The sequence below is a fragment of the Lindgomyces ingoldianus genome, assembly GCF_010093535.1.
Source record: "Lindgomyces ingoldianus strain ATCC 200398 unplaced genomic scaffold BDR25scaffold_1, whole genome shotgun sequence".
NCBI lineage: Eukaryota > Fungi > Ascomycota > Dothideomycetes > Pleosporales > Lindgomycetaceae > Lindgomyces > Lindgomyces ingoldianus.
Genome location: NW_022985162.1, coordinates 3028149 through 3044340, shown reverse-complemented (window position 1 = coordinate 3044340; position 16192 = coordinate 3028149). Strand labels below are relative to the sequence as shown.

The 16192-nt window shown below is 49.2% G+C and overlaps 8 protein-coding genes across 8 annotated transcripts; 5 read left to right on the top strand and 3 right to left on the bottom strand.

The window, feature by feature from the left end:
- Positions 1–14: 14 nt before the first annotated feature.
- Positions 15–2677, bottom strand: BDR25DRAFT_390554 (uncharacterized protein; the record flags this gene model as incomplete). Its single annotated transcript, XM_033698101.1, has 11 exons — positions 15–130; positions 178–228; positions 258–280; positions 327–376; positions 448–660; positions 708–1145; positions 1287–1888; positions 1947–2120; positions 2147–2325; positions 2349–2577; positions 2632–2677. The coding sequence occupies 11 exons, from the start codon at positions 2675–2677 to the stop codon at positions 15–17; spliced, it is 2121 nt and encodes a 706-aa protein (XP_033555187.1).
- Positions 2678–2920: 243 nt separating this feature from the next.
- BDR25DRAFT_251107 (uncharacterized protein) lies at positions 2921–3484 on the bottom strand. The gene is made up of 3 exons (XM_033686107.1): positions 3374–3484; positions 3263–3325; positions 2921–3212 (listed from the first exon to the last, which is right to left on the bottom strand). Exons 1-3 carry the CDS (start codon positions 3476–3478, stop codon positions 3066–3068), a joined length of 315 nt encoding a protein of 104 aa, XP_033555186.1. The 5' UTR covers positions 3479–3484; the 3' UTR covers positions 2921–3065.
- A 782-nt stretch (positions 3485–4266) lies between these two features.
- On the top strand, positions 4267–5064 carry BDR25DRAFT_321366 (uncharacterized protein; the record flags this gene model as incomplete). The annotated part of the gene is made up of 1 exon (XM_033691960.1): positions 4267–5064. One exon carries the CDS (start codon positions 4267–4269, stop codon positions 5062–5064), a length of 798 nt encoding a protein of 265 aa, XP_033555185.1.
- Positions 5065–6481: 1417 nt separating this feature from the next.
- Positions 6482–7308, top strand: BDR25DRAFT_206036 (uncharacterized protein; the record flags this gene model as incomplete). The annotated part of the gene is made up of 3 exons (XM_033684476.1): positions 6482–6816; positions 6895–6919; positions 6979–7308. Coding segments are annotated over 3 exons (690 nt in total), but the record flags the coding sequence as incomplete, so codon positions are not given.
- A 1230-nt stretch (positions 7309–8538) lies between these two features.
- On the top strand, positions 8539–9398 carry BDR25DRAFT_321365 (uncharacterized protein; the record flags this gene model as incomplete). Its single annotated transcript, XM_033691959.1, has 3 exons — positions 8539–8708; positions 8756–8846; positions 8943–9398. 3 exons carry the CDS (start codon positions 8539–8541, stop codon positions 9396–9398), a joined length of 717 nt encoding a protein of 238 aa, XP_033555183.1.
- Positions 9399–9958: 560 nt separating this feature from the next.
- Positions 9959–11083, bottom strand: BDR25DRAFT_348593 (uncharacterized protein; the record flags this gene model as incomplete). The annotated part of the gene is made up of 9 exons (XM_033694443.1): positions 9959–9995; positions 10052–10234; positions 10272–10374; positions 10406–10525; positions 10556–10599; positions 10664–10735; positions 10774–10842; positions 10873–10933; positions 10969–11083. 9 exons carry the CDS (start codon positions 11081–11083, stop codon positions 9959–9961), a joined length of 804 nt encoding a protein of 267 aa, XP_033555182.1.
- Positions 11084–11313: 230 nt separating this feature from the next.
- Positions 11314–13010, top strand: BDR25DRAFT_365533 (uncharacterized protein; the record flags this gene model as incomplete). The annotated part of the gene is made up of 2 exons (XM_033696898.1): positions 11314–11799; positions 11859–13010. Exons 1-2 carry the CDS (start codon positions 11371–11373, stop codon positions 13008–13010), a joined length of 1581 nt encoding a protein of 526 aa, XP_033555181.1. The 5' UTR covers positions 11314–11370.
- A 968-nt stretch (positions 13011–13978) lies between these two features.
- BDR25DRAFT_365527 (uncharacterized protein) lies at positions 13979–15361 on the top strand. Its single transcript, XM_033696897.1, has 4 exons — positions 13979–14260; positions 14342–14487; positions 14605–14867; positions 14929–15361. The coding sequence occupies exons 1-4, from the start codon at positions 14176–14178 to the stop codon at positions 15341–15343; spliced, it is 909 nt and encodes a 302-aa protein (XP_033555180.1). The 5' UTR covers positions 13979–14175; the 3' UTR covers positions 15344–15361.
- Positions 15362–16192: the final 831 nt, after the last annotated feature.

The window sequence follows — 16192 nt, the reverse complement described above, 5'->3', positions numbered from 1 at the left end:
CGGGGCCACCCTTGTTACCACGACACCAGCTGAGACTGCAACACATTACCTATCAAGACAATGGAGTTAGCCTTGTTCGAGTGATGTGCCTGTAACTCTGGATACCCGTCATCAACTACACGTTGCTTCGCTAACTATGCATCCTCTGTATAACCCTTGGCTACTGATGAATCTGACCTAGTTGTGCTTTGAGGCTGTATTGCATTTCGCTGATTGGTTCATTTACGGCTTAAAAAGAAAGGAAGATGGAAGCAGACAATCGAGCACAGCCTTACGCCCACTTCCATCCCATCGTCTTTAGTAATTTGTGTCGTCTAGAGCCTAACTTGATACCCCGAGTACTAGAGTAGACCCCACTTTGCGTGTTCTCAGGTTCCTGCACCAACCCTCTCTCTCTCAAAGCATTAAGTTTGCCTCTTTCCTTGCTTAAAGCAGCAAGATTGCTACGCAGAGCCTGGCAGCGCGGACGATCATCTCCAATTGCTTGTAGTCGGATAGAGCTTCTGAATACATGGTCCTAGCATCCTCTATTTTACCTTGTCGGTCAAAGAGAGAAGCAACGGACCACTTCGTATAAAACCCTAGGATAAAAGTCGAGATATTTTCCTGACTGATTGCCCTCTTGTATCCTTGCAGCCCACCCATTAGCATCTTCTCTGCCTTTCAATCTTTCCTAGGTTCTTGTAGAGGCTACCTAAATTGTTAACTGTGTCAAGTGTTGATGTATGCTCTAGACCCCATGCCTTCTCCTTTCCTTTCAGTGCGCGCATTAACATATTCTCTGCCTTGTCAAGCCTTCCTAGATTCTTGTAGAGGGCGCCTAAGTTATTGACTATGTCAAGTGTTGATGTATGCTCTGGACCCCATACCTTCGCCTTTCCTTGCAGTGCACGCTGATAAATCTCCTCTGCTTCATTAAGCCTCCCTAGATCCGCGTAGAGGATTCCTAAGTTGTTGACTGTGTCAAGTGTTGATGTATGTTCTAGATCTAATGCCTTCTCCTTCCTTTGCAGTGCACGCTGATACATCTTCTCTGCCTTGTCAAGCCTTCCTAGATTCTTGTAGAGGTTGCCTAAGTTGTTGTCTGTGTCAAGTGTTGATGTATGCTCTAGACCTAATGCCTTCTCCTTTCCCTGCAGTGCCTGCTAGTACATCTTCTCTGCATCCTTTAGTTTTTCTTCTTTTGCAAGTAAATAACCTAGGCGGTGAAACATTATTAGGTGTATAGACGCTCTAGCATTGTCTCTTGCATTAGATAAAGAATATTCTTCTATCTATCCGCTAACTCTTATGGCGTGGCCCAGCACTCGTTTCCACTTTGTCCATGGCTGCACCTCTGATTCCGATGCGACGTTTAACGCGACTAGCGCTGCCGCTATGCAACAAAGGCTGTACCCCCCCTCGCCTCTCGCCAGCTGGTGGCACCATCTATGCAATACTGAGTGCATTGAGTAGCTATTGGTGTCTTCCTTTGCATTAACAAGCAAGTAGCGAGACAAAAGCTCTACTGCGTTAGCAAACTCCAACTCATTAGCAATTTTATGCAGCCACTTTAGGATGTCTCTCTCTTTTGCTAAATCTAAGCCGGCCGCAACCAGTTCATACCAGAGCTCTCCGCAATCTAGGTATCCCCAAAGCTTGAGCAGGCAAGCAGCTTCCTTGCTCTGCTTCTCGACCTGCTCGTACGACATGGTCCATGTCGTTAAGATACTCCAGTCGCCGTATTCTTGTAGTGGAATCCGCCCCTGCTTATTCATGAGATGCTCCCAGGTGCTATCGTAGTGCGTCGCGTAGCTTAATGCGGACATGTTCGTCTGTCGCATATACAAACCAGCTTGGGTGAGAGCCAGAGGCAGGCCGTGAAGACGCTCAAGAATCATGTCCGCGTCTGTTCACAGTTGTTAGTAATAGTGTTCTTGCCTTCGCAAATAGGACCGTTGACTAACCCTTAACCCCCTTTCCAACATTGTTTTCCAGAATATCTCTTGCTTGCTCTGCAGTGACCGTTCCTACCTTGAGTCCCAGCCCGTTGACTCCGTGCTCCTGAAGGTTTGCTAGCCGACTCGTAATAAGAATTGACCCGCGGTTGACAGGAGGAAAATAGTCTTTTACATCGTACGCTTGAGAATCGTCTTTGTTGTGTCACGATCAACGTTGTCGAAGATCAAGAGCGAGTGATGATTTACGGGGAGCGATAACCACCGGAGACACTCACGCACCCCCACGTTGATATCGAGGATAGATTGCTTGAGCACCTCCACGCCGTCTGCTGCCAGTTCGTCCTGTGGTAGCCTTTGCGCCATACCTAGAAATGACTGCTGCAGACTGGCCTTCGAGGATCCGTCCACCCAAAATATCCCGCTGAGTCTACGCCAGTGCTCCCGTGCAAACTCAACTGCGATTGTGTCTTACCTATACCGCCAAGGCCATAGATAGTGAATATTTTTGGTCGTTCGGTTATGGGCGATTCGTGTAGGAAGAATTCCTTGAGCTGTTGCATCTCAGAGTGGCGTGGGACGAATTGACTCACTACGGGGACGCCTTTGAGATTAAATTCGACCTTGTATTTTCCGAAGTCTGTCACCTCTAGTCAACGCTCTACAGATATGACCTGCTATGAAGGAGCATAACTACACAGAGATCGAGCCTCCACGAGCCCTTGAGATGCCTCAACCATGTCCTTAACCACATCCCTCACCGTCTAAAAGTCTTCCTCATCGTCATCTTCCTCCTTGCGGTTGCTGAACTTGTTCATGTTAAAGTGGCTACGCGAGAGCGAGAACTTGCTAGTCGAGTCGGAAAGGTCGAGGCAGCCAGAGCTCTGGCTCACAACAAATCTCTGTGGAAATGATCAGCGTTGGTGTGACACACGGCTTTCCCGACACCATCCGATCTTCCTTCCCCACAATCAATCCCACATTGCTTGCATTAAGCTCATAGAAGCATACAACCTGGGTCTTGTTCGCCTGCCTCTTCCTCTTCTTTAAGAAGCCGTCAACTACATCCTGAAGGTGCATGTTCCCTGGCTGCAGTATGTCCATAGCCTGAGGCTGCGCCTCATCCTCCTAGTATTCCCTCCGCGCCGCCTCAAGCATCTCCATTTGCTTCATTCCACCCGCCCCTCGAAAAGGCGTGCCAAAGAAGATTAAGCCGGTGGTTGATACGAATATTCCAGGCCATTCGTTCTCGTCTTGTTCGGCTTCCAGTAATGCCTGGAAGCCCCTTAGTCACGAGCGCTTTCCGCTTTAGCTTACTTCCTTACCTTTAGCACAACCGGCCCGCCAAAGCAGTGCGCTATAAAGAGCAGGGGGCGGAACGGAAACCCCTAGCGGGTCTTAGCAAAGAAATGACTTCTCATACAGAGGGTCTCCACCTCTCTTTTCCGCCGCAAGGCTCGCAGCAACCGATCAGCCACTGTTGTTACACTCTGCTGCATCGGCTCTTTCCCAAACCACTGCGACTGGTATCCATATCGCATGATGCGCGCATTGGGTGCTACAGCATATCGTCCTTGACAAGCCAGTTAACCCACTCCGGCTTCTCCAAGGTGCCGTCATTTTTACACCAGACATCATCTGGATGGGGTCCGAGGCCATGGATCGCGACAATGCTGATACATTTCAATATGTTGTCATGAAGATAAAAGTCACAACACGGAAAGAAGGACATACTCAATGCTCTGCGCTTCTTCCGCTGGTGCCTTGCGGAGCACTTTCAGCCCGGTGTCCCTTTCTGTGACCGGCCGAACCTAGTTTTGCGTTGGTCTTGGCGCGTTTCGCCGTTACCCAACTACATACCATATCTTTTCGGTATTGCTCGAATGGGGCAGTGCGACTGCTCGAGCTGGCACAAAGGATCAGGATGAGGAGATGCGCAGATAAAACACCAAGTTGCTATATGCCAGGCTGGAGCGGTCTCCGTTTTGCCTGCAGTGAGGCCGAGCTGGGCTGAGCAGGGCTGAAAGGGAGCAATGGCTGCCTCAGGCACGATACCTGTGCTGGGACTGACGTTGCGAACTTCGAGCTTCGAAGATTTCAGTGCTTCGCGAGTTCGTAGCACACACAGAGACGAATTATCCCAGCGTTATTCTACCATACAGCCATGCCTCCTTTTTCTAAGGCAAACCAGCTCATTCACGATCTTGATCCTGGGGCAGGACCACCCCCAATGACTGCTTTGCCTGGCCAACCTTCGGTTTCGCTCAAAGACGTCGCCGGTATGAGACAATTCCTTGAAAAGGAGTTTTGGGCCAAAGATCTCGAATTAATGGCGCCGCGTCTCTGGATGATGACAACGTTGTCCAGCGGAAACATTAACCCTTTACATCGACAGCGGGTTAAAGGTCGCGAAATCATCCTTACAGAAGAGCCTCGACTGCATCTGGTGTGGATACACCACCGTATATTCATCAAACCTCTTCCACGATATTTGCTATCGCATAGGTTCTGGGAAACATTCCTTGCTGAAAGCTCAGACCGACTCGGAGAAAGTAAAAGCAATATCCGCAACGCTGCAACTGGGTTCCTGAGGACATATCGCTACTTGATCCAGCACGAATCGGACTTCAACATCGCTCAGCAAGATAACCTTCGTCTTGTCCCAAAAGATGTGGATTGGGCATCATTCTGCAGATTCATCTCAGATGTCAACCACATCGAGGATGCGGTGGTGTCGGGGAGGTACTGCTACGGCGAACTAAGACTGACGCGGCTTAACTTTTATGCCCCACTGTTCCTACGTAAATTTCACTTTGAACAAGTGCATGGCCAATATGGAGATTACTTTGGACGGCTATATGGACCAATACTCTTCGTGTTTGCCCTAGTGTCTACCATTTTGAATTCAATGCAGGTTGCGCTTGCAGTCGAGCAGTTGGTGGCCGCGCACTGGGAGTCAGTCTGGTATCTCTGCCGTGGGTTTAGCATGGTAAGCATGGTGGGAGCAGCTCTTGTCTCGATGTGGTTCATCTTGCTTTGGCTATGGATATTTCTAGATGAGTGGATCTATACTGTAAGACGCAAGATGGAGAAGAGGCGAGAGACTCGTAAAACATCGGCATGTTAGCTGTACCGGTTACGACGGATAAGGGCCAACCGCAGCTTCCTGCGATACAAATACTTGCTACAAAGATAAAAGTGTTGAGCTAGCACAATTTCAGCAAGTGCGGGTAGTAAAAGTAATCAAGTAATGATATAGTTATATCAATAGTATAACCAGGCCAAGCCACTATCTGGTGCCTGTACCTCTCTATATACCATGGCTGCCCTAGAGTCACCACCACTCAGGGTTACAAAACACATGTAATTGCCTGTTCCTGAGGGGCCTACACTCTTGCTAAGTGGTATAAAGCTCGTTCGCGAACTTACCTCCTACACAACGTATATGGTTGACGATGATCCAGTAGTATTAAAGGAATCGCATAGGCTAAATTAACTGGCCTTAAGTTCAGAATAGCCATAAGATGAGAATGGTGTTGTTCTAGTTAAGAAATATTGTTTGCGACATTGAGGCTCACAACGCAGGAGTTAAGCAACAATGACAACTATAGTTGTGCAAATTTAGTAGGAAGAATATTTTGTATTGACTCACTATAGAGCACAATAACCCATGGACTACAAAAAAGATGTGCGCGCAGAGTTCGAGCCGCTCACAATTCAAAGTACCGCGGAACCTCGGAGCACAAGGTCGTTTCGTTTTGCGAGAATTGAATTAAGTAGACCACTGTCGGCTCTACCTTCGAACCCGTCCCGTCTACGTTACACTTTGCATAGAATACAAGTATACAATCTACGACATAGGTTGCTCTAAAATGTAGCTTCATTCTGCTGGGACATTCGCATAGGGAGAGCCTTAGGTGATGACGACATTCAAAGATGCCAAGGCCGAGGACTAGTATTAGCAACTGAAAGAATTTCTTCCTCAATGAAATAGCCTTGTCGTGGAGACCTTAGATAGAAATACTACCGAAACTTAATGGGAACATTTTTTTAGCTACATCAACAGGATCGAGATCCTTCAAAATGGAGACTAGAGCATCGGCCCGCTGGTGCACGGCAGGAGGAGGGGCACCCTTGCCGGCACCAGCACGGCTGACATGCACAGAACACCCCCACCTGCTCTCAGCGTTGTTCAAAAAATGCCTCCTTGTGCACGCAGCAATTGGCGAAGGTGCTGAAATTCGGCCCCCTCCCTGCGGCCAAGCGCGAGGCTGAGCTTGACGTTGCCTGGTTTCCGCCTCGCCGCACCTTGGAAGATGTTCTCCTCCAATCAATCTTTCCGCGGTGTACATATACTACGAACCCTACAAAGGGCACGCTCAACTCTGTGCTTTTCCGTCGCTTCAAGACGAAGTAGCCTAGACCTGCTGCAGCTATGGTAACTATCTACCGTGACGGCCTCTCAAGGCTCTCGCGTGGAGAGGAGAGCGACGAGCAGTTTAATTTGAAGTTAGATAATATTACATGCATTTTACTGCGCTTTACTGACTCTCTACAGTATAATACTCGTCCACGGCCTTCGCGGACATCCTCGAGAAACCTGGGAAGCCACACCAGCGGCCAGTGCCGAGGACACCGCCAAGAAACCCAAAGGCTTCATGTCCTTGTTTAAGCATCGAGTGGTCAATCCTCCCTCGACAAGCACGGGACAAGCACATGTCTCCTTACCACCGCCATCTAATGTCTTCTGGTCAGAAGAGTGCCTCGCGTCGGATATACCTCAGGCTAGAGTGTGGACGTATGGGTACAACACAGATGTTATAGGCGGCCTTTTCCAGGCGAACAATAAGAACACCATTTCCCAGCATGGGCGAGATTCGTCAGTTAGACTCGAAAGAGAGTTCAACGATGGAGTACGGTAATCACAGTCTGTGGCCTAAATTAGTTTCTTTAACAGTCTTGGTGGCATTATTATTAAAGATGTAAATGCTTTACAATCCTTAGTTTACATGTATCCCTGATCCTGGCTTACTTATTATAGGCCATTAATCGATCAGACAAAATCCGAGAATGGACAAAGCTCATCATTTTCCTCGGGACCCCACACCAGGGCAGCGCAATTGCTGGCTGGGGTCAGGTCGCCTCTAATCTTGCTCGCGTCACCCTCCAGGACTCGAACAAGAAGTTGCTAGAGACGTTAGAAGTAAATAGTGAAGTTCTCGATAATATCCATGAGCAGTTCAAGGCAATTGTGTTTAAGAGCGGAATCAAGGTTCATTCATTCCAGGAAGCACGAGGCATGATAAGACTAGGCGAGAAGGTATGCTTTTTATTAATGCTGGATACTATATGCCGCAATCTACTTATTTAACGCTAACAAGTAAAGGTTGTGGATGACTTCTCATCAAAGCTTGATCTCCCATAAACATTAGAAACAGTTGAGATCATTGATGCAAATCACATACAGATGGCTAGATACAGTAGTAAAGATGATTACAGGCACCGTGCCATCTGCGGTATTCTCAAGACCTTTATCCAACAAGACCTGGAGAATCAAAGAATAACCCCCTCTAACGTGGCAAATAATTGTTGTACGTAAATGCGTAGACTATTGAGTATGGTAGCAGGGAATCTTATATGTGTTCTTACCAGTGACTAATGCGCTGTTCATAGTCCCTTTTGCAAAGGACGAGTTTTTTGTCGAAGATATCAGCAAGAAACGAATAGCCTCAAAGAGCCATACCCGCATTGCTCTTGTTGGGCCAGGGGCGTAGGGTAGGCAATTTTTTGAGGTATTCTTTTGGATGACTGGTTAACATATCGTAGGAAGTCGCAGATCGCAATTGAGTATGCGTATAGAACCCAACAGGCGGAGCCATGTGCCCTAGTAGTTTAGATTCACGCAAGCAATCGTACTAGATTCGAGCAAAGGTTTCGAGAGCTAGCTGACAGCATTCCACTACCCGGGCGAGAAGACACAGAGGCGGATATCTTGGAACTCGTATACGCTTGGCTGTCAGTTAGGAAGAATGGGCATTGGCTTATGATACTGGACAATGCTAGTGATGATAGGGTGTTTTTTGACGACGATGAAAATATCGCAGACGCCGCTCAGATAAGAGACATCATGAGCCATAGGAGGCCTCTCGAAGGCTTCCTCCCTCAAACCCCGAATGGAACAATCCTCATTACCTCTAGGAACAATATTGCAGCGATGAGCCTCATTGGGACGCAGGGTAGCATTATCCAGGTTGAGCCGATGAAAGAAGAGGACGCACTAGCGCTATTTCAGACCAGAGTGCCATTTGACGAGTCCAGCGAAGCCGACGCAAAAGCCTTAGTCCAGGCTCTAGAGTGCATTCCACTTGCCATCACCCACGCCACAGGGTACATCAAGACAAGAGCACCTATGACAACCATATCGGATTACCTTAAGCTGTTCCGCGAGAGCGAAGCTAATCAGGTGCGCCTCCTTGGCAAGAAAGGGCTGGGAGACCTCCGGCGGGATCACAGCATACGACACGCGGTGATTGCGACATGGCAGGTTTCGTTTACGCAGATCCAGAAGACAAAGCAGCCAGCCGCAGAGCTGCTTGCACTCATGAGTATGTTCGATAAACAGGGGATTCCGAAGTCCTTGTTGCAATACGACACCAACCAGCTAGACTTTGACGATGCTCTAGCGCCTCTGCTTAGCTTCTCCCTTGTACGGGTTGAGATCGGAAAGCAGTCGTTTAACATGCACCCTCTCGTGCAGGTATCAATGAGGACGTGGCCTGAGGCAGATAAACAGTTAAATGGGTGAAGGAGTCAATTAGAGTTCTAAGCGCAGTATTCCCGAGTGGCGACTATAAAACATGGGCCGACTGCGACGTACTCCTTCCTTATGCGAGAGAGGCTATAAGCCATGTGACGGCTGACAAGGAGGACATTTTGAATCAAGCAGATATTGGACTAAGCGTAGGATGGTATCTACACCTTAGAGGCGAGTACAGGTCTGCAGAGAGAGCTTCTCGAATGTCAACGGAAAGAAAAGAGGAGGTCCTGGGGCTGGAGCACCTAGACACGCTCATTAGCGTGAGCCAGCTTGGGTCGGTGTTGGAGGGGCAGGCCAAGTATGAAGAGGCGGAAGCGATGCACCGGCGAGCACTGGAAGGATATGAGAAGCTCGGGCGGGAGCACCCAGACACGCTCACCAGTGTCAGCCAGCTTGGATCGGTGTTGTCAATGCAGGGCAAGGATGAAGAGGCAGAAGCGATGTACCGGCGAGCGCTAGAAGGATATGAGAAAGTCCTCAGGCTAGAGCACTCAGACACGCTGACCAGTGTCAGCCAGCTTAGGTCAGCGTTGGAGAGGCAGGGCAAGTCTGAAGAGGCGGAAGCGATGGACCGGCGAGCACAAGAAGGAAGAAAGAAGTCCCTTGGGCTGGAGCACCCAGACACTCTCACCGGCGTCAGCTAGCTTGAGTCGGTGTTGGAGAAGTAGAGCAAGTATGAAGAGGCGGGAGCAATGCACTGGCGAGTACTAAAAGGATATGAGAGGGCCATTGTGCCGAAACACCCCTGCATTCTTATAAGCATAGCCCATCTAGTATCGACGTTCTGGAGACAAAGGCGGTGGAAGAAGGGCGAAGACCTAGAAGTGCGAGCGCTGGTAACAAGAAAGAGAATACTTGGAGAGGAGCATCTAGCCACGCTGGCGGTATATATAATCTCTCATTCACGCTCAACTCTCAAAGTCGCAATCAGGAGGCTATATCGCTAATGAGAACGTGCTTTTAATGCGGAAGCAGATCCTTGGCCCTACTCATCCTACCACAGAGTCTTCGCTCATATCTCTAAATAAGTGGCAAACGGAGAACTAAGAGATAGGGGGGCTGAAAGACGCTTTACTATGCAGAATATAGAGTTAATTCAGAGGAAAACGGCTTAAGCTGTGTAAGCAAGCTTATAAGTGAAATGTAGCAGTGACCCGAGTGATTTAACACTAGGTGTTGCCACCACAGGGGGAGTGGTGTAAAATCACATGCCTCCAAGAATGGACCCATGGGGTCCAAGACTTTCCCTGCCAAGTAGAGTAGAAACTTTAGTAGCTGCACTTGGACAGAAACTGACTTTCCTACAAAGGTAGCAACTGCAGACAGAATAGCAAGCGAGCACACAGAAATGATAGACAGTAGTAAGCAAGGCAGAAAGGCGAACTCTCTCAGCTGAGAGCACCTTCTCCGTTTAGCTGACGGGCTGTCAGCGAACGACAGAGTTGGGGCTAGCCCTTGCGGAATTCCATTCTGGCCCTCTCTTTGAGGTGTGGGACCATTTTCTCTTCCTAACTGACTGGCCGTGTAACGGATAGAATTCTTCGATGGTTGCGTGGAAGCAGACGGGCGAATGCTCGATGATCAGGTACCACGCGGAAGACGGTGTGGGGGCTGATACAGCTACCAGAGCTACTCGCCGTTACACTGCCACCTCCGAGGGAGAACCCTAGGAGCTCTATAGATATAAGGTCTGTTTGGAGGAGACAGAGGGAGATATGGTGTTGGGAGGCTGGTGCCCCACTAGCCAAGAAGGCTAAGCTTTTTGGTTTCACTTCGAAGGTTTCTCGTCCTGCGCCTCAACCCAGCTGCGCTTCTGGAACACAGCTGTGTTTAACACTGCTTTTCCTGATACATGTATCAACATCATTCAATTATCCTTTATCTTTTGATTTGGGCTTGATTCCTTCACATCCACTTCCTCATCGATGTTTTCTTACATCTCAGGGTATTGGATGAGAGGGCTTCACGCCGCCACGCCATTCTCAGGAGAACAGAGCGAGCCACGCGTTCAATGCCCACCCAGCCTCGTCATTCACCAATGCAAGGCGAACTAAAGAGAGCAATACATCAACGCTAATCTGATAAAGCCTTGATACGTTTCAAATGCCCAGGATCAACTCGCCAGATTGGCATACGGAAACACTCGTTGAGAGGAATGATCGATTGGCTGCTACGGTGCCTATCCGATTGTTACATGTGCCCTGAGAACCCGACCAAACCTATGAGGAGTTTTGCTACTGTTTTCGATTATCCAAAGTTGTCGAATAGTAATATATGACTTATCGTATATTCGAACAGCAAGGCCAGAGCATATATCGTGACGAAGCATGGTTGTGCAAGGGGCCCATTGCCTTCATCCCTAAATTTGCGACTTGTCCGCGGTGGTGACGACGCATGGCGCCTATCCCACTTATGTATTGCTAGCAGATATCCACCTGACGCGGCAAACTGATGGAAACATTTAGACTGAAAATGATTATTGGGACCCGACTCTTCTGCTAGACTTCACTCGACTTTTCCCGTGCTTCTTTCATTGATACTATTCTCTTGTCTTTGCCACTTGTCCACACCTAGCTCTCTCCATCAATCAATGCCCACCTTTTCCCTCTTTCAGCCATGCTTTCCAATCTTCTACTCCTACCAAAGTCCCTCCTTTTCTGCCTCCTTTTCCCGAGCATCTGCAGCGTCCTGGCTGATACACCTCCATATCTCAACGACCAAAAATTCGAGAACGGCGAATATGGTCCTTACCCTGTGCAAACTTTCCACTCATCTAAGATGGTGGCTCCACGCCTTAATATCCTAAGTACCCATTCACGTTGCGATGATGGATCATATACGATGTTCAATCCTCGGGGCTTTGCTGTGCCTGAGGAAGGTCGAGGCCCGATGATATTGGATGCTGAGGGCAACGTGGTGTGGGCGGCGACGGGATACGAACAGACGTATAATTTGATGGCGCAGGAGTACCGTGGGAAGCAGTACCTAACGTTCTGGTCTGGCAATGATGCTATTGGAGGGCATGGCAATGGGCAATACATCATGGTGTGGCTTCTTTCAAACTAAAACATGTTGTAGCATCAACCCCACTGACTTGTAAATAGTTAGATTCCTCATATAAAGAGGTTGCGCGTATGAAAGCCGCCAATGGCCTGGAGGCTGACCTACACGAGTTCCGCTTCACTGACGCAGGAACCGCTCTCATCACCATATATGACGTCCAAGTAGTCGATCTCACTCCACTCGGTGGATCCCCTAAAGGACACATCTGGGACAGCGTGTTCCAAGAACTCGACATTTTGACCGGCAAGCTCGTCTTCCAGTGGCGGGCATCCGAGCACTTTTCCCCCACAGACTCATACCACAACCTCGGAACCCAAGGCGGTAGCGGGAACCCCTGGGATTTCTTCCACATTAACAGCGTCGAAAAAGATCTTCAGGGGAACTACTTAATATCGTCGCGGTATACCAGCACAATCAGCTACATCTCTGGAGAGACGGGAGAAGTCCTCTGGATCCTTGGCGGGCGCCGAAACAACTTCACTGACCTTTCCGACGGCAGAGCAACAGATTTCACATTCCAACACGATGCCCGCTGGCACGATAACTACACCACGATCAGTCTCTTCAACAACGGCGCACAGGCCCCAGGGCGGAAGGAGAACGCGCATTTTAGTCGCGCAATGAGAGTTCGGATCGATACGCACGCGATGTCTGCACGACTTGATACACAGTATACCAACCCCCTAGAAATATCTAGCTCATCGCAGGGGAATATGCAAGTCCTACCTAATGGCAACGTTTTGGTGGGATATGGTTACAACAGCGCATTCACAGAGTTCGCGCCTAATGGCGTGGTATTGTGTGAAACGCATTTTGGAGCCGCGAGTCGGTTTCATACAGGAGATGTCCAGAGCTACCGTGTGATGAAGTTCAATTGGACCGGGACGCCCGACACAGATCCAGAAATGGCAATTGTGGATGGCTCGGCTTATGTGAGTTGGAATGGGGCGACGAAGGTATATCAATGGATCCTGGAAACTGGCGATAAACGGGCTTGGACGGGCTACCAAGACGAAATCAGGTGGCAAGTGTCGTCAAAAATCGACAAAAGCGGATTCGAGACGAGGATCAGGCTTCCTCAGGACCGCGGATCGTACATCCGAGTCGTTGCTGTTGACAAGGCCGGGAAGTCGCTGGGTCTTACCAAGGCAGTTAAGCTTGAGAAGGTACGTACCTTACCGACCCTGTCATAGCTTCATGCTTAACATTCATGCATAGGCAACTGGCGCAGTGACCGTTGTTGTGGAAACCAACCACTCCAACGCTCTGCTATTCCTCATCTTTTGCGTCTCAATGATCAGTTTTGGCCTGGTCCTCAATTGGTGCGTGAACGTGGCTCGGCGGATTTGGAAGAAGAAAGAATATATCCCGCTCAACTACGACGATGATTACGTGTAGGACTTTGTGGTCTTGTTATTTGTCCAGCTGCTATTATCTCTCTGTGGGTGAGGTTAATGCGTCTTTTGCGTTTATGCGACCCTTTCCTTTTCATCTCTCTTATGTATATATCAACGCAACGGGCTTGTGTGTCCCACATATTCACCACACCACTACTCACACGCACAAAACCATCACAAGCCATGCGCGATGCAAAGCCACCTCAATTGAGGGACGAATGTTGGTCTCGGTATGCAGGGGACGTCAGCCTGCAGGGGTTCCAACATGCGACTGTTTCAGCCCTACGACTCAAGCCCTCACCTCAACAATCATGCTTCAGGCCAGTTTCAGCATTCCAATCACTACCCTCTTTATCAAAATATCAAGATTTTCGCCAACAACTGTCCCCCGGCGATTGGCGCATCGAAGTAACCACCCCACGCCGTCATCGGAAAGCTTGCGCCCCGGATATGCACTCACGTCTTCCGTCCCTGCAAGCTTCAACTTGAAGATCTGTGATTGGTTGCTCTGCTTGATGTCGTCCCTCTAATACGTGGTCGGTGAGTGAACGACTCTTGTCACATTAGAGCCAACTGCATTCATCAAGTGGCGCTGCCAGCCCTGTTCATACATCGGGGTTCTAAGCTGCAGATTCGACGACGATGACCGTAACAAGCCACTCCGTGCGAGCCCAAGCTCCCGGCATTGTCCTGCGGCCAGGCTCGTGGATATATGGCTGACGCCGTACATATGCGTGCGTGGAAAATCTGTGCGTGTGTGGGTGGTTTGAATGTCTGTTCTGTTCCTTTAAGCCTGGCACTTCAGCCTGAGTTTTGAGACTTTGGTGTCGTTGCTTGTCGGTCGGAAACGAAGGTTCATTTCTTGTTCTATTCGTGTTGCTCTGGTAGCTTGCCAGCTGGATCTGGGTTTTACATTCGTTTTTATTTTCCCTTTGACGATTTTTTTAAGCTGTTAGTAGGCATGGGTTGTGGGACGTTTGTGTTGGCCGGGTTCAGGACTTTGGCTGCGGTGGTTGCGTTGGGGGTTGTCGGGCTTGGAGCTTGGGGTATGTGTATACCATCTCCCAACCTAGTTACTGCTAGAGTTGAGATTGAAGCTGGACTGTGTAAGTGACTGACATCAATAGCGCTGACAATTATCCACGATGTCGAGGTACGCGGAAACGCTGTCCTGGATACTGTGCTACTGGATGCATCGAAGGAAGATACGTGGGAGGATTTCTTCGATGCCGCGGTTGGAAGCCAGATGAGGATTTGTGTAGCCATTGCTGCTGTTCGTCTTCCCCTCCTTCCCCTCCTCCTCCTCCTCCTCCTCCTTCCTCTCTAGGTTTCCTTCATACTACCTCTGTCTCTCCGTCATAGCTTTGTTGTAGATCTAACATCACCCCAGGGCTGTTTCTCCTTTCTAACCGGCACCTTCATCATCCTCTCGCTCAAGTCCCAACGCCTAAAAGTCTCGCCATACCTCCTCGTCCCTCTCGAGTTCCTTTGCATGCTCGCCATGGCCGCAGCCTTCGCCACCACTCTCACCCTCGCCCTAAAGCTAGACGGAATCTGCAGCGGTCTCGATATATCCTCTTCTACAGACCTCCGGGGATTCGAGATGCTATGTCCACTTAGCAAAGGGTATTCTATCGGCGGAGGGGTTGGATTGTAAGCGCACCCCCATCGTTTCACCTTCCCATATAAATCCACTAACTCATCCTTCCCGCAGACTCCTCCTAGTTATAACATCCCTGTCGGCAATAGTCTCTCTCTGCCACCGCGCCCGCAACTCCAAAACCTGCGACTTCGAACCCAGCGCCTCAGCGCTCGGCATGGGGCACGACTACCAAGCTGTAAAGCCGCAGGCTCCACGCTCCACTATCCCGACGATTTACGATCCTTTCAAACCCGTGCCTGGGGATCGGAAATCGCCTTTGCTGGCAGGGAAAAGCCAGGATGACGATGAGAGGGTTCTTACGACTGGGGCTGCCGGTATGGGGAGGAGGGATTCGGAGCTTAGTGAGAGAAGTAGAGATGGAGAGGAAGAGAAGCAGATTTCAGGACCGTTGGGGCTGGAGAAACCGGAGGCGGTGAAGCAGTTGAGACCGGCGCATCGGCCGTGGAGTGAAATGCCGAAGAGGTAGAATGAGGGCGTGAGTGAGAGACATGACATGGGGAGGAGCCCATATTGAGCTTGCTTGCGCTTTTCCAATGCGTTCCGCAATGAGTGATATGGAAACGACGACATGGAGAGTAAAATGGTTGAAATTTAAAGAGAGATGAGATGATCGCTTCAATGATGGCGGTGAACAGTTGGTGAGCTTGTGTATGGTACAGTTTATTCTCTTCTTCCACTCGCTTATATCATGTCTTCTACATATTTTACATACCGTCTATCTCTGTCTCTGTTAGATTATGCCGAAACGAAAGTGAGATGGGGGTGCAAAATTGCCAAACACCTTTCTGTATAGTAGCCTTAGAATATAAGTTGCAACGTATGTAACAGTATCAGGCTGTTCCACTTGTCGTTCTCCAAGTTCTATCACATCAGGTCGAATTACAGATTCATGCTACCACTCCAGCTACTAGAAGCTACCTTACTAACGGTAAAGAAGGTACGGATAGCTCCTTGTCTTTTAGTCCCCTGAGCTCTCTAATTTCTATTAAACTATTAGCAAATCCTTTCCATAGCTCCTAGGTTTCAGGAGGGGTTAAATTAAATCCCAAGGACAGGCTGATGTATACTAATTAGGAATCCTCTGATCGCTTGTTTTCTGTGACGTACCAAGGAAAAGTAGCTCTTATGATGTCATCACACACTTGAGCTTCTCCCCCTCTAGCTACCCTCCAATCCAAAACTCGAATGCTCTCACACACACCTACCTCTCTCAGTCCCAATCCCTCTCTCTACAAGCTCTTAGTCCCAAGCTATCCCGCTGATGGATGCCCTGCGAACGCCAACTCTGTAGAACGCCGATTAGATTCCAATATGC